Source organism: Clytia hemisphaerica, unplaced genomic scaffold, assembly GCF_902728285.1.
Source record: "Clytia hemisphaerica strain Z4C2 unplaced genomic scaffold, Clytia hemisphaerica genome assembly, whole genome shotgun sequence".
In the NCBI taxonomy this organism is placed as follows: Eukaryota; Metazoa; Cnidaria; class Hydrozoa; order Leptothecata; family Clytiidae; genus Clytia; species Clytia hemisphaerica.
In genome coordinates, this window is record NW_027103334.1 from 915,657 (window position 1) to 929,857 (window position 14,201).

General features: G+C 34.0%; 2 protein-coding genes across 2 annotated transcripts; both read right to left on the reverse strand.

Moving 5' to 3' along the window:
• Positions 1-7,157: 7,157 nt before the first annotated feature.
• On the reverse strand, positions 7,158-10,931 carry LOC136816045 (uncharacterized). The gene has a single exon (XM_067072479.1). It carries the CDS (start codon positions 10,929-10,931, stop codon positions 7,158-7,160), a length of 3,774 nt encoding a protein of 1,257 aa, XP_066928580.1.
• A 128-nt stretch (positions 10,932-11,059) lies between these two features.
• LOC136816054 (cilia- and flagella-associated protein 251-like) lies at positions 11,060-13,860 on the reverse strand. The gene is made up of 2 exons (XM_067072490.1): positions 13,311-13,860; positions 11,060-11,235 (listed from the first exon to the last, which is right to left on the reverse strand). The coding sequence occupies exons 1-2, from the start codon at positions 13,858-13,860 to the stop codon at positions 11,060-11,062; spliced, it is 726 nt and encodes a 241-aa protein (XP_066928591.1).
• Between the last annotated feature and the right edge of the window lie 341 nt (positions 13,861-14,201).

Here is a 14,201-nt window from a genome sequence, read left to right on the forward strand (position 1 = left end):
TGGACTAGGTTGGATTGTTTAACAGTGAACCGGACATGGCTAGGTTGAATTGTTTAACAGTGAAATACTTTCTGGTCTGTATTTTATAACATTATTAGGTTAAACGACATTAGGTTATATTCTTTAACAGTGCTCTCCGCTACTAAAGAATCCAACCAGTGACCACGCTAACTGCACCTGATCCCAAAGTTTAACTAGATATAGCAGATGTAAAAGAAATTGTAACATTTAACATTTACAATTGAAAGCAATTACCTTGAGAGAAGAAAAAATACATACTACATATACACTACCCATGCATATACATTGGAACAATGGAACATGGAACGAGGGCACATATGGTACACATACTACACATGCATATACATCGGAACATTGGAACATGGAACGACAGCACATATGGCACACATACAACATACACACTACGCATGCATATACATTGGAACATTGGAACATGGAACGACGGCACATATGGTACACATACTCCACATGCATATACATCGGAACATTGGAACATGGAACGACGGCACATATGGCACACATACTACATATACACTACACATGCATATACGTCGGAACATTGGAACATGGAACGACGGCACATATGGTACACATACTACATATACACTACACATGCATATACATTGGAACATTGGAACATGGAACGACGGCACATATGGTACACATACTACACATGCATATACATCGGAACATTGGAACATGGAACGACGGCACATATGGCACACATACAACATACACACTACGCATGCATATATTGGAACATTGGAACATGGAACGACGGCACATATGGTACACATACTACATACACTACACATGCATATACTACATTGGAACATTGGAACATGGAACGACGGCACATATGGTACACATACTACATATACACTATACGCATGTATATACTACATCGGAACATTGGAACATGGAACAACGGCACATATGGTACACATACTACATATACACTACACATGCATATACATTGGAACATTGGAACATGGAACGACGGCACATATAGTAAACATACTACATATACACTACAAATGCATATACATTGGAACATTGGAACATGGAACAACGGCACATATGGTACACATACTACATATACACTACACATGCATATACATTGGAACATTGGAACATGGAACGACGGCACATATGGCACACATACTACATATACACTACACATGCATATACGTCGGAACATTGGAACATGGAACGGCGGCACATATGGTACACATACTACATATACACTACACATGCATATACATTGGAACATTGGAACATGGAACGACGGCACATATAGTACACATACTACATATACACTACACATGCATATACATTGGAACATTGGAACATGGAACAACGGCACATATGGTACACATACTACATATACACTACACATGCATATACATTGGAACATTGGAACATGGAACAACGGCACATATGGTACACATACTACATATACACTATACGCATGTATATACTACATCGGAACATTGGAACATGGAACAACGGCACATATGGCACACATACTACATATACACTACACATGCATATACGTCGGAACATTGGAACATGGAACGACGGCACATATGGTACACATACTACATATACACTACACATGCATATACTACATTGGAACATTGGAACATGGAACAATGGCACATATGGTACACATACTACATAATAGGTAGTATAGTATAGTATAGCACAGCATAGTATGGCATAGTATTATAATAGATAATATAGTATAGTATTGGACAGCATAGCATAGAATGGCATAGTATAGTAGTATTGGAACATTGGAACAAGTATTATATAATAGTATGGATTGAATTAGGAAAAACCAATGATACGCGACTTTCTATCCAATTCCCCTATGCACCCTAAAAGTAATCGAGTTTTAGAAAAATAATAACAAACCGTGTTATGTGGTGGCGGATTGCCCCTTTAATAACGCCCACGCCTCTCCCGATCGATTTGTGCAGTGAGGCGGAACTCTTGTCTATAGTGTAAAACCTTTAGTCAGGATTAATCAATGTGCGATTTTTATTGAGGAAATTTAACTCACCATGTGGTGCATGTTCTGGACTGTTTTGGTTGTCAACTCGGTCAGACAGCTTTAAAAGTGACTTTCAGGGATCCTTTTCCTAAGGATTTTTGAAATTTTTGGATGCAATATTTTTTTATTTTTTTTTTCTCCTAAAAGTGCCATACAGTGTGCTGGTGATTAAGGAAGCATTGATCACCAACAGTGTGAGTAAACAACAGTGCTTGATCACTAAAGAGGTACGCGGCAAAAACATAAACCTTGTCTGCTTGAGCAGATTGATTTACATTCTCGACAAAGAGGTCGATAAAACAAACCTTGACTGCTTGTTGAGCAGATTGATTATTTATTAATGGGATAGATTTTCGCGGGGATTAATTTTCGCGGATTTCGCGGATTTGGGTGTCATCCGCGAAAATAAGTCCCATTGGAAATTTGAAAAAGGCCCATCCGCGAAATATTTCTAAACAAAACTCAAAATATGTCAAATAAATGCTATTTGAATGGTTACTTGCATCAAAGAGGCGCAAATAATGTGTATTTGAACAACCAATATGCATGATTTGACAGTAAAAGTCACAAAATCGAGAAAATAATGCCCCCCAATAGTGCCATCCGCGAAAATTAATCCCCGCGAAATCTTAAAATTTCGCGGATGAACTCAACCGCGAAATTTAATCCCCGCGAAAATTTATCCCATTAAAGTACACTCTCGACAAAGAAGTCGATAGAAAAACTATTGTCCGATATTTCGTACACGGCAAAAATATAAACCTTGTCTGCTTGAGCAGATTCATTTACATTCTCGACAAATAAAAGAAGTCGATAGAAAAACTATTGTCCGATATTTCAGGTTGACATATATTCTTGACAAAGAGGTCGATAGAATAAAGCATCTCTTCTTAAAGAAGTCATTGCCAAAAAAATAACAAAACGGTCACAATGCAATTGTTTGACCTTTGCCTTTATGATTCCAATAAAAACTGCTGATTTGGCCTATCCCATTTGTGCTGGTTTCATTGATTTTTAACAAACTTAGCTTTACTGTTCTTTTGTTATACATTTTTATATTAATATACATTTTGTGCTTAATCTGAGGTTTACATTCAGTGTAATTTTTAAACACATGACTACAATAATATGCAACGTTCCTCACTTTGACATTTTCTTGTTATGAACCCTCGTTACGCTCTTTCCATGAAATTTGAGTTAAGCCTAAGCTTGTTCTTATTTTTTCTATTGTCTAGAATAATAGACCTATTGTTTCAGTCTAAGCCTGACTGTTCTTATAAAAAAAGAGTGTATGCTGTTAACCCTTTCAGTACCGAGCCCTTTTTTCTATTATTTTAGCCTACACTTTTTTATAAGCGTATCGTAATGCCCGAAGTTTTTATCATCTTATCCTGGAGACGAGCTTACTTTTTTAAATACTGTAGAGTCTCCATAACTCGAACCTCTATTACTCGAACGTCTCCTTAACTCGAACAAATTCGTTGGCAGCATGAAAATCTCCTAATAAACTCATATAAAAAAAACCTCCATATATCGAATGTTCCCCTTTTTTGGCTCCATAACTCCAATTTTGTTTTCCTTTCCTGAACTTGAAAATTATAAGCATTAAATAATAAATAATTCGAAAGTTACTGAAGTACGGCGCATTTTTAAGGCTTCACTTTTTCTTGCCTGAGAAAGGTTAGAGATTGAAACTCAATTAGTCCATCTGCAAGTGTAAGGGGGAAATATTTAGTCGCATTTGTGCGAATCTTGTTTTTTTTTCATTTTTTAGGTACTCAGTTTCTTTAAGTGCGTGTTGTCACGCCGCAGTAACTTTTTACTTTGCAAGAAGACGTTTCTCGAAATTGTATATTGGAAGTTCTCTTTTTGTTTACTAGAGATGTTTACTACTAAATTTGTTAAACAAGTCTTTTGTATTAAATTCAATTAGTGCTGCATACTGTAAAGAGAAAATCACAAAACGTATTTTCAAACATGGAAAGGGAGATTATATGAAATGATCACTCAAAAAGGTGGTACATTGGCTCCTCCGGCAGTCTAATTTTTAGAGTTTCCAAATTTTCTTTATAGATTATGATAGCTAAAAGATTGATCTTTTTGGAACCATCGAGCCATATAAAAAAAAAAAAATTCAAGGAACAATAAATTACATTTGAAGGGAGAAATATCGCACATTTGTGTCCTTTAACCCGTCATATCTTCCTGGAATCTAATATTTCTTAATTTGGCTCGATGGATTTAAGATCGGGACCACTTAGAGGTGGTGTGCTCGGAATTTCAATACAACTTGACTATTTTTAGATAGCCGGAAGGAGCTATATATAGAAAAAGCACCCAGTTTCTTGGATTTTTGTCATTAATCATGCCAATTTAATGAACTAATGATTTTTTTTTTACATTATTAATAATTCTATATCTTATACTTTCTAACCAAAAAATTTTTTCATTGAAATTCTAACTAGAAGGAAATTTATACTCGTTTGAACTAAGATGATAAAACGCCATTCTGAAGAAGATGAAAAAGCACTTAAAGCAACTGAGTAAATCACAAATTTATTTGGATATACATATAATAGAAATCAAATATATTTTAAGATGAAAAATCTGAAAAACAGTGAGCAATGACCAAGAGTAAAAAGAAAAGGCAAACATGAAAACGAAACCCTGCAAAGACCAGTATGAAAAACTTAAAAAATTTCCAAAAATACGTATTGAAAAATACGTGTCTAATAAAATATAGATAGTAATAAAAACAAGACGACTAGAAGTCGAAAATTTCGCCTTAAATAAGACAAAGAAGAAAAGAACATTGAAATCCTTGGAGAACAATACACACAATTAAAACTTGAAGAGGAATGCGGAAAATTAATACTTTATCCACGCGAAATTTTTTGAAATCGTGATTCGCTAAAATAAACCCAAAAAAAATCAAGATTCCTGACTCGCTAATATACGCTAAAATTAGTCTCGCTAAAATTTCTTCGATTAAATAAACCTATTTTGAGTGAGTTTAGAACGAAAAGCAAGGTAAAATTTTACGTCATTTCCAGTCGAAAATATCCAATATTTTGAACTTGAAAAGACAAGATTCGAGATTCCAAGCAATTCATAGAAAAGTTTTCTTTCGTTCTAGCCGAAAATCTGCTTTCGTTTTTTAATGAACAGGAAAATACAGGTTGGTACAGGGGCAAAAACGGGTAACTTGAGTTTGGATTTCATGAATCTAAAAATTATATTTCCAAGTATTCGTAATTCCAAAATTTCGATAGAACATAGCAATTTACAAATTTACAAGTATTGTGCAAATTTGGCTTTTTTTCACATCCGGTGGATTTCCGGCTTCCAAAATAATAAAAATTAGTTTTCAGTGTTTCGTTTACATAAATGTCACATTTCGAGTAATCAAACCATACAAAGTTTACATACCAAAACGTTTTTTTCCGACAGGAACAAATCACACGATATTTCGAAGATTGAGGTCAAGTCTGGATACATACGTCGAAGAAGTCACAGTGGAATCATGGAAATCGCGATAAGAATTGTTATTTTTGTATTATCAATGATCGGTTGGTGGCTGAGCGCGACAGTTGATTTACTATAGAAATGCTGAAAATCATAAAATTTTATGTTTCCAATGAGCAAATACAGCATATTGTGAAAATCGGATGAAACGATTATGATACAATGACTTTAAGCGCATATTTTGCAGTATCGATGTTGGCGATTGTATAGAATGTTGGTGATTGTAATGAAAACTTTCGAAGCCATGCGACTCTTTGTTAATAAAGACTGAAAATGACGACGATTTAGGATATTTTGAGATTCAATGAATTTAAGCTGCATTAGGATAAGCAATTACATCAATTGTAACAATTCCAAAATAGAAATATATATCCACTTATACCACTATTCAACGTTTCCATAATTATCCTTATAATATCAACCAAAATGCATACATATATAGATGAATCAATTCACTTGCAATGCACTTCCATATTTTTTCATTCCATATCTTTCCATATTGTCTATTTTTTAAACTCTGTGACAGTCTTTTTGATTTTTGAGTAGGCAAATGAATAACAAAAAGAATACAAGAAAATAATAAAACAATTAACAAAAACCTATTAAAAAATGGTAGAAATATTACTTTGTTTTGAATATAATATTTTAAAAAAATCTAATAATTATGAAAAACAGAAGAAAAATGATAAATATAAAAAATAGGAATAAATAATATAAAAATAAGAATAAATAATATAAAAATAGGAATAAATAATACAAAAATAGGAATAATTAATACAAAAAATAAAATAATACATTAAATGCCATATCCATAGGTATGTAAGTTTCCTGACGAGATAGTAATCAAAAATGAATTAATATGAAAGGCATCTTTAAACTAATTGTCTTTTGTCTATAGATTTTTTTCTACCATAGACCATCCATAAAAGACACTCACACATATTTGACCCATTTCTCACACCCTCCCCAACTTCATCTGCAAATGTCAAATTCAACAGAGCCTTCCTTTTGGTTAATGCAGAAAAGAAGCCTTCCTCCCCAAAGAATAAATGTCTTTTAAGAATAGTCTTTAAACGTCAGAAAACTTACATAAGAATGGACGGGGTGGTGGGATGACCTTAATTGCATATTTCCAACAGAGTTAAGCTTCAATCCTTAATTACAAAGTTCATTTTATCCAGAATCAAATCTGAACTGATATCATATTAACAGATTTTCGATAACATCATTGCTTTAAAGAGTATTCCTAGTTTACTCAGTCTATCACAAAAAATATTTCCTTAGATCAATTCAAACTGTTCATAAAGAAGCACCTATGACAACATAAGCAAATGTTTCTGAATCTTTGGCTAATTTTCTGATGATTAATTTTTAAGTTAGGTAGAATTTGCTATAGGAGAAAAGGGATACTATACCCTCTTTATTTGAGATAATTTTTTTTTACTTCCTGCAATTTTGACCACTCAAAACTAATCATCAGAAAGTTGAGATCATCCACCACCCCAGTTTCCCACCCCCCTTGTCCCGCCGGGAATCGCCTCTGACGGGTATTCTAAGCTAGCAAAGTCAGCGATAATTTGATTCCATCATGATCGGATAAGTTCACACATTTACGAATAACTTCAATACCATACTCGTGCACCAATTCCTTATGTGTCCAAATTTGATCAAGCATTTTCCCATCGATATGTGTTGGAAAGTTCGGAACTAAATCATAATCTTGGAGAATGTCAGCCAACAATTGATCATGCTCCATTTCAAAGCCGTCCATGTTGAAGTCTCCTAAAATGATATCAATTGTGTATCGTTCAATAAATTGAGCAAGATTGTAACAGAACACATCACGTTGAATTCTTGAACTTTTATAGAGAACCAAAACACAAAATTCCTTTTCAGTAAATTCAGCTTTTCTAAATTTTACAAGAGAAAAGCATGATGAATGATCATACTCAACAATGTCAATAAAAGAAGGAGAATGACAGACAGTAACACTGTTGAATTTATGCTGGTCAATATTATGACTAAGAATATAATAAGGAAGCTTTTCATGAATACTTTGTTTGTCTTCCTCAGAATGCTCATAACTCATCTGTGTCTCTGTCAGACATAACAAATCATTTTCATACAAAAATCTGTCCTTTTGAATATCAACTGCATGTCGTTTTAAAGATCTTACATTTAATAGGCAAACATTTAAATTAGAACTGCACCTCATAATATCTGCAACTCTTTCAACTTTGTTCTGACGCAATCGTGTGTATTCTTCACTAACTTTATAACTACAGACAAAAGCGCTACGTCGATATTGACCAGTAAAGTACAAACCATTTAAATTTTTCACTCTGCTCATAGCAACATACATTTGACCAGCATTGAACTTTCTTTGCCTTGCAAGGTCAAAACTAACGACTACTGAATCCAAAGTCAATCCTTGAACTTTGTGCACTGTACAAGCATAAGCTAGCTTAAGAGGAAATTGTGTCCGAGAAATGATAGGCGAAGTGTATGGGTTTTTTTTGTCAAAGGGAAAATTTACCTCACTCTTTTCAATGGGAACAGTTTTAGTGGCCTTAGCATATTGGTCTTTACTTTGAGCTTTTATTCCAGCCGTCTTATCGTCTAGTTTAACATAAATTAGCTCTGCTTTATTGTTTCTGAATTTTACGTCAGTGACGGTTCCAAGTTGACCATTGATCAACCTATCCTCTATATCAATATTACTAATTAGCATTACTCTTGCCCCTATTTTCAAAGCAAATAGAACTGATAAGCCACCTGTATCGTTAAGTGGCAGGTTCTTAACCTTGGTAATTTGAGATTCAGTAAAATCCCTTGGATAAACGTCCATAGCTTCTACATTTATTGTTTCCGAGGGCAGAGTATCTAATCTTTGAATATTGTGAAGATGGACTGAAGCATTTTCTGCAAACAAATGCAATGATTCTATTGGATAATCAGGGTGTTCTCGTGTTATCAGTCTAGATTTAATCATACTTTCATCATTACTATTCAATTCACCTACTCTTACATTGTTCAAGAGATCAATGAAGTCAGAGTCATCCTTTTGACGCATAATCTCATCTAATTCAGCTAGTTTGAATAGGTGCCATAATTTGAATGCACCAAGAACAGGTCCCTCAGTTGAAAATACTGGACTTTGAAAAATTGGAGGTAATTGAAAGAGGTCTCCACAAACAATGATACTTTTCCCTGCAAATGGTGTGTTGTCATTTACACCAAAAATTTCACATAATCTTGTATGGATGTTCAAAAGCTGTTGCGACGAAATCATAGATATTTCATCAATTATTATCAACTTTACATGATGTAATTTATTTCTAATGGCAGTCCTTTGTTTGTCAGCCATATTTCTGAATTTCCCAACTGGAATACTCAATCCTGTGTGTACTGTGGTGCCAGATATATTGATAGCTGCTATACCAGTTGGGGCCAATTTAATAATACGTGGCTTCTCTAGTTCATCACTTTTATATACTAAGACTTTTGACAAACAATTGTAAATACATTTAATTAAGTGAGATTTTCCTACGCCCGCACCACCTGTTAAAAATATTCTCAATGGTTCTAGTAGTACAGGATTATTGGACTTGGAATTTTGCACATACATTTTTCCCCAATTTAGTACTATATCAAAAATATCTCTTTGCTTAGAATTTAAAGATCTTATATGGGTATTGATTTGGTCATCAGTTTGCAAGCCATGAACTGTTTGAGTAAATGGTGCAAAATTTTGATCGATTTCATGACTTTCATCATCATTTTCACTGTCTGATGAGTTGCTCATTAGGTCTTGCACTTCATCATTTTCTTGTTGAGCAAAGGCATCTTGATTATGCATAAGGTCATTACGATAGTTTTGAAGTACTAAATCAACAAGATGACCATCAGGTTCAAAGATTTGCTTGTTCTCGTTAACAACTGCATTGACTTCATCTAAATTGAGCTTCAACACATATGAACCATCAAGTTTCAAATCATTCTCTTCTGATCTAAATGGGTAAAACAACATTAGAATATGGTGGGAAAATTTTTCTGGATGTTTGTTTTTGTTAGGAGTGTAGTACCTCAAAACTTTTGGAACTTTACGAAGCTTAAGTTTTTCCTTACTGTTGAGTAATTTAGCTGATTTTGGAAGTGTTTGGGGTTCTTGATGATTCACTGCACTTGTTGAATCATCTAGTACAGTAGGCTGCCAATCATTTTCATCATTTGTATTTTTTTTTGTGTCTAATGTATAGTTTGCACAGAATGTGGCATAACACATAGTATTGAATTGCCCTGTGTTTGGGCGGTCAATATATCTGTTTAACATATTTCGTTTGAAAAGATCATCAGAATCCTCAGGCAATTCCTCAATTTCTTCTTTTGATTTGAAAATTCTGTACCTTTGATCAGGTAAGTTAGTGTTAACAAATGAAATAGCAGGAAAGCATTTTCTAAGCCACAGTTCAGGCATTGTTAAGTAAACTGCTTCCTGGATTGAGCATTCTCTATTAGAGTTGTAAACTTTGGCAATTTTAGACATTTTCTCAAACTGACTGTCATTTGAATCTTTGGCCTGTTTTAATGCTTCTTGCATTGCAGTTGAACACTTATCTTCACTTTTTGAAAAATAGGCACACATGTATGTAACTGCCTTGTATGCATTAAAAACTGGCTGAATATCGATGTTGGCCTCCCATGCTAGGAGGCCTTCTGCAAAATAATTGTTGACAAAACAAGAATATGGGTCACGTTTTAGAAACAAATGCTGATCTTTGTCTGGTGAGATTGATAAGTAATATTCATATGTTTCATAATTTAACCCTAAAGAATCCAAAATTGTATCAATAGATCCAATTTCAATATACTCAGGCTTATCAGGATCCAGAATGTTTCTCTTTTTAGGATGCAAATTTGTATCTATATACTCTTGAACAGTTTGGATCACATTATTTCTAGCAACCAAAATATCATGTTTTTCAGTTTCAGGTAACCCTTCAGGAAGCGGTTCAGACAAAATGGTACGCTTGCAGAAAAGTTTTCCAAATTGAAATCGGCATTCATTTTTGCGATATTTACTACACGTTCTTGAATGGGAGTGTATTTGATACTTAGTGACTAAATTCCATAATTCAGGACTTTCTTCCCTATCAGGAACATTAGCAGAAATAACACTATCTATGTGTTCAATATACTTTTCTTTTCCATCTTCAAGTTTTGGGACATCTTTAGCCCAAAGCAAACAATGATCATGTGGACTACCCCTGAAAGTAAATTCTACTCTGAGAGCATAGTATGTAATTTTTCCAAGTTGGCCATCCATTATTATCTCTTTGAAAAACAACTCTTTTCTATATTGATATTGACGCACAAGCACAATAGGATTGCTATTAAGTAGGGCACATCTAGATTGGTAATCAAGAAGTTCATGATCAGTATCAGCATCCCCGCTTAATTGTCTGATAATGGTAACAATTCCTCCCACCGTAAATCTGCACAAGACAGAGTCATAAAGTATGTTGGGACACCAAGTTGTTTAACCATTGCAAGAACATCAGATAACATATGTTGCCAGTATGCAGGGGTTCCTTTTATAGTACTCATAAACTTGTATGCATTATCAGATGCTACACAATTTTGAATTGTATCATTAAAATTATTTGCTAATAGTCCCGCAGTCAAGTTGGAATTTGAAATTCTCATTGCGATATTGATCTTACTTCTAAGGTTAAGCTGTAGTAAAGTTTTGTGAGCAAAAAAAATGTAATCTGAATCCGAAGCAAACTTCTGAGTGTAATTTAAAAGACGCTGATTAAAGTACTTTGTTGACGACAATTTTATATCTCGCTCTACGTTATAACCAAATTTCCCAGTAGGAAAAAGATGAGGATGGGCTAGCTCTTCACAGAACTCATCTTGTGTTAATGAATTGGGGGTTTGACCTTCACCTGGAGCTAAAATTGCATTTTCATCATCTAAAATAATGTTTGGCACTTCTGATACAATAACTGTTTCACATGTTGGTGTCCGATACGCACTGAGTGGATCATCAGAATCTATGGGCCTATTTGTTTCACTTACTATAAATGCTGTAGATGCTATCTGCTGAAAGTGCTATGAAATTCCATGAAAACTTTGAAAATGATAGCAAATATTGCAAGTTTTGTTGTCTGCCATCTTGATGATCCCTGGTTGTACTTTAAATTCTAAAAAGTAACTTTCAATCAATTGTTTATTCATGGCTGTGTGGCCATTATCCCGCCATTATGAAAATAACTGCTATTTTGATTTCAGATATAGACCCGTGCGTGGAGCAAGCTACAGTTTCAGCTCTTCACCTCTCTAATTTGATTGGTTTAAAATTGGCAATCAGGCTAAGAAAACATCATCCAGTCTGCTTTTAGATGCAATTTTTACTGTGAAGAAATTGCAATCTTTGCTTTGCTTGCAGAAGATAGAGGTTTTTACTATTTCTGCTGATAAGGAGTTTGCAAGTTTATTTACAAAAAGTGCAACAGATTTGGACAGAAAAAATTGAAATGAGTGCACTTGTAGGGCCTATTTGTTTCACTTACTATAAATGCTGTAGATGCTATCTGCTGAAAGTGCTATGAAATTCCATGAAAACTTTGAAAATGATAGCAAATATTGCAAGTTTTGTTGTCTGCCATCTTGATGATCCCTGGTTGTACTTTAAATTCTAAAAAGTAACTTTCAATCAATTGTTTATTCATGGCTGTGTGGCCATTATCCCGCCATTATGAAAATAACTGCTATTTTGATTTCAGATATAGACCCGTGCGTGGAGCAAGCTACAGTTTCAGCTCTTCACCTCTCTAATTTGATTGGTTTAAAATTGGCAATCAGGCTAAGAAAACATCATCCAGTCTGCTTTTAGATGCAATTTTTACTGTGAAGAAATTGCAATCTTTGCTTTGCTTGCAGAAGATAGAGGTTTTTACTATTTCTGCTGATAAGGAGTTTGCAAGTTTATTTACAAAAAGTGCAACAGATTTGGACAGAAAAAATTGAAATGAGTGCACTTGTAGTAAATATAGCAAAAATAGTGATGAAACAAATAGGCCCGTAGTAAATATAGCAAAAATAGTGATGAAACAAATAGGCCCAAATTCATTCTCTAATTGCTCTTCAAAAGGCTTAATTAAAGTAACTGTTGTATCATCTACAAATCTTATATCATTGGAAGAAACGCTTGATACGGAATCAATATTTGATAAATCCCTTTCAACATATTCATCATTAGTTACTTGGCCGATGATTGACATATCAATATGTATATCATGATACAAAGGATTATTATTCACTAAAAAGTCCAAAGTTTCAAAAACTTTTTGTCGTCTTACTTGCTGCGAAATAACAGGGTTTTTGTAGGATATCTTTCTTTTTAATTCAACATTTATTACCCCACTACTATCACTTCCTCTAGGAAGTACTTTGCATACACCTGGTGTTTCAATGGGAACATTGCATATTGCACCTTGTAATTTAGGGAATTCTCCTTTACGCATTATCATGACTTTAGAAAATAAAATTCTTTGAGCCACTAAAATTCTTTCCAGTTTTCGTATATCATTTAGATTATCTGGGAGATTAAAAATTTGAAGCTTGTTAGTAACAGACTGACATGGGATTTCTCCCTTCAATAATTTTCTATGACAGGTTGTGCATACATAGAAATTACCATCAAAAGAGGTGACAGGATTAAAATTTTCTATTTCTTCAAAGTTGATTGATGAGTACTTTTGTTCATCAAAACCAAACACAGATTTTTTATACATACTGCGGTTACACATTACACAGATGTAAGAAGGACCCTCCTGTTTTTTCTGCCTGAAGTTCTCAACCCTTTTTCCTACATTAAGTTTCTTGTTAGCTTTGTAATCTTTACGCTTTCTTTCTTTTTCATTTTCATGTTTTTCAGACCCTTTACTCAATTCTCTTCGCATGCGTTTTAATTCTTTTTCATTTTCATGTTTTTCTGACCCTTTACTCAATTCTCTTCGCATGCGTTTTAATTCTTTTTCATTTTCATGTTTTTCTGACCCTTTACTCAATTCTCTTCGCATGCGTTTTAATTCTTTTTCATTTTCATGTTTTTCTGACCCTTTATTCAATTCTCGTCGTGTGCGTTTTAATTTTTTTTCACTTTCATGTTTTTCTGACCCTTTATTCGATTCTCGACGTTCTCTTTTGTTTTTCTTTTCTTGTTCATGCTTTTTAGTACCTTGCATTTTTTCACGTGACCTTTTATCAGAAGCATTTTTTAGTCTGCGTAAGACTTTTGTCAAAATTGTACCTTGTATGTTTTTCTCATTGTGAAAATCAGTTTTTATATATTAGCGGTCGACTAAGTTCCTGTATATCGCTCAACCACTTTCAAAATTCAAGGTTCGTGTATGACTACATGACATCAATTTTCGTATCAATTTTTAAATCCTCAGATCCCTCCGATCGCAAGTGAAGGATCCTCAGTGCTTTATATTTTAAATGATGAGATTGGTTGCGGACCGATGACCAATGACCGAAGTGTGGAATTTTCTCCTCCGAGCTATTTCCACAAGGACCATATTCT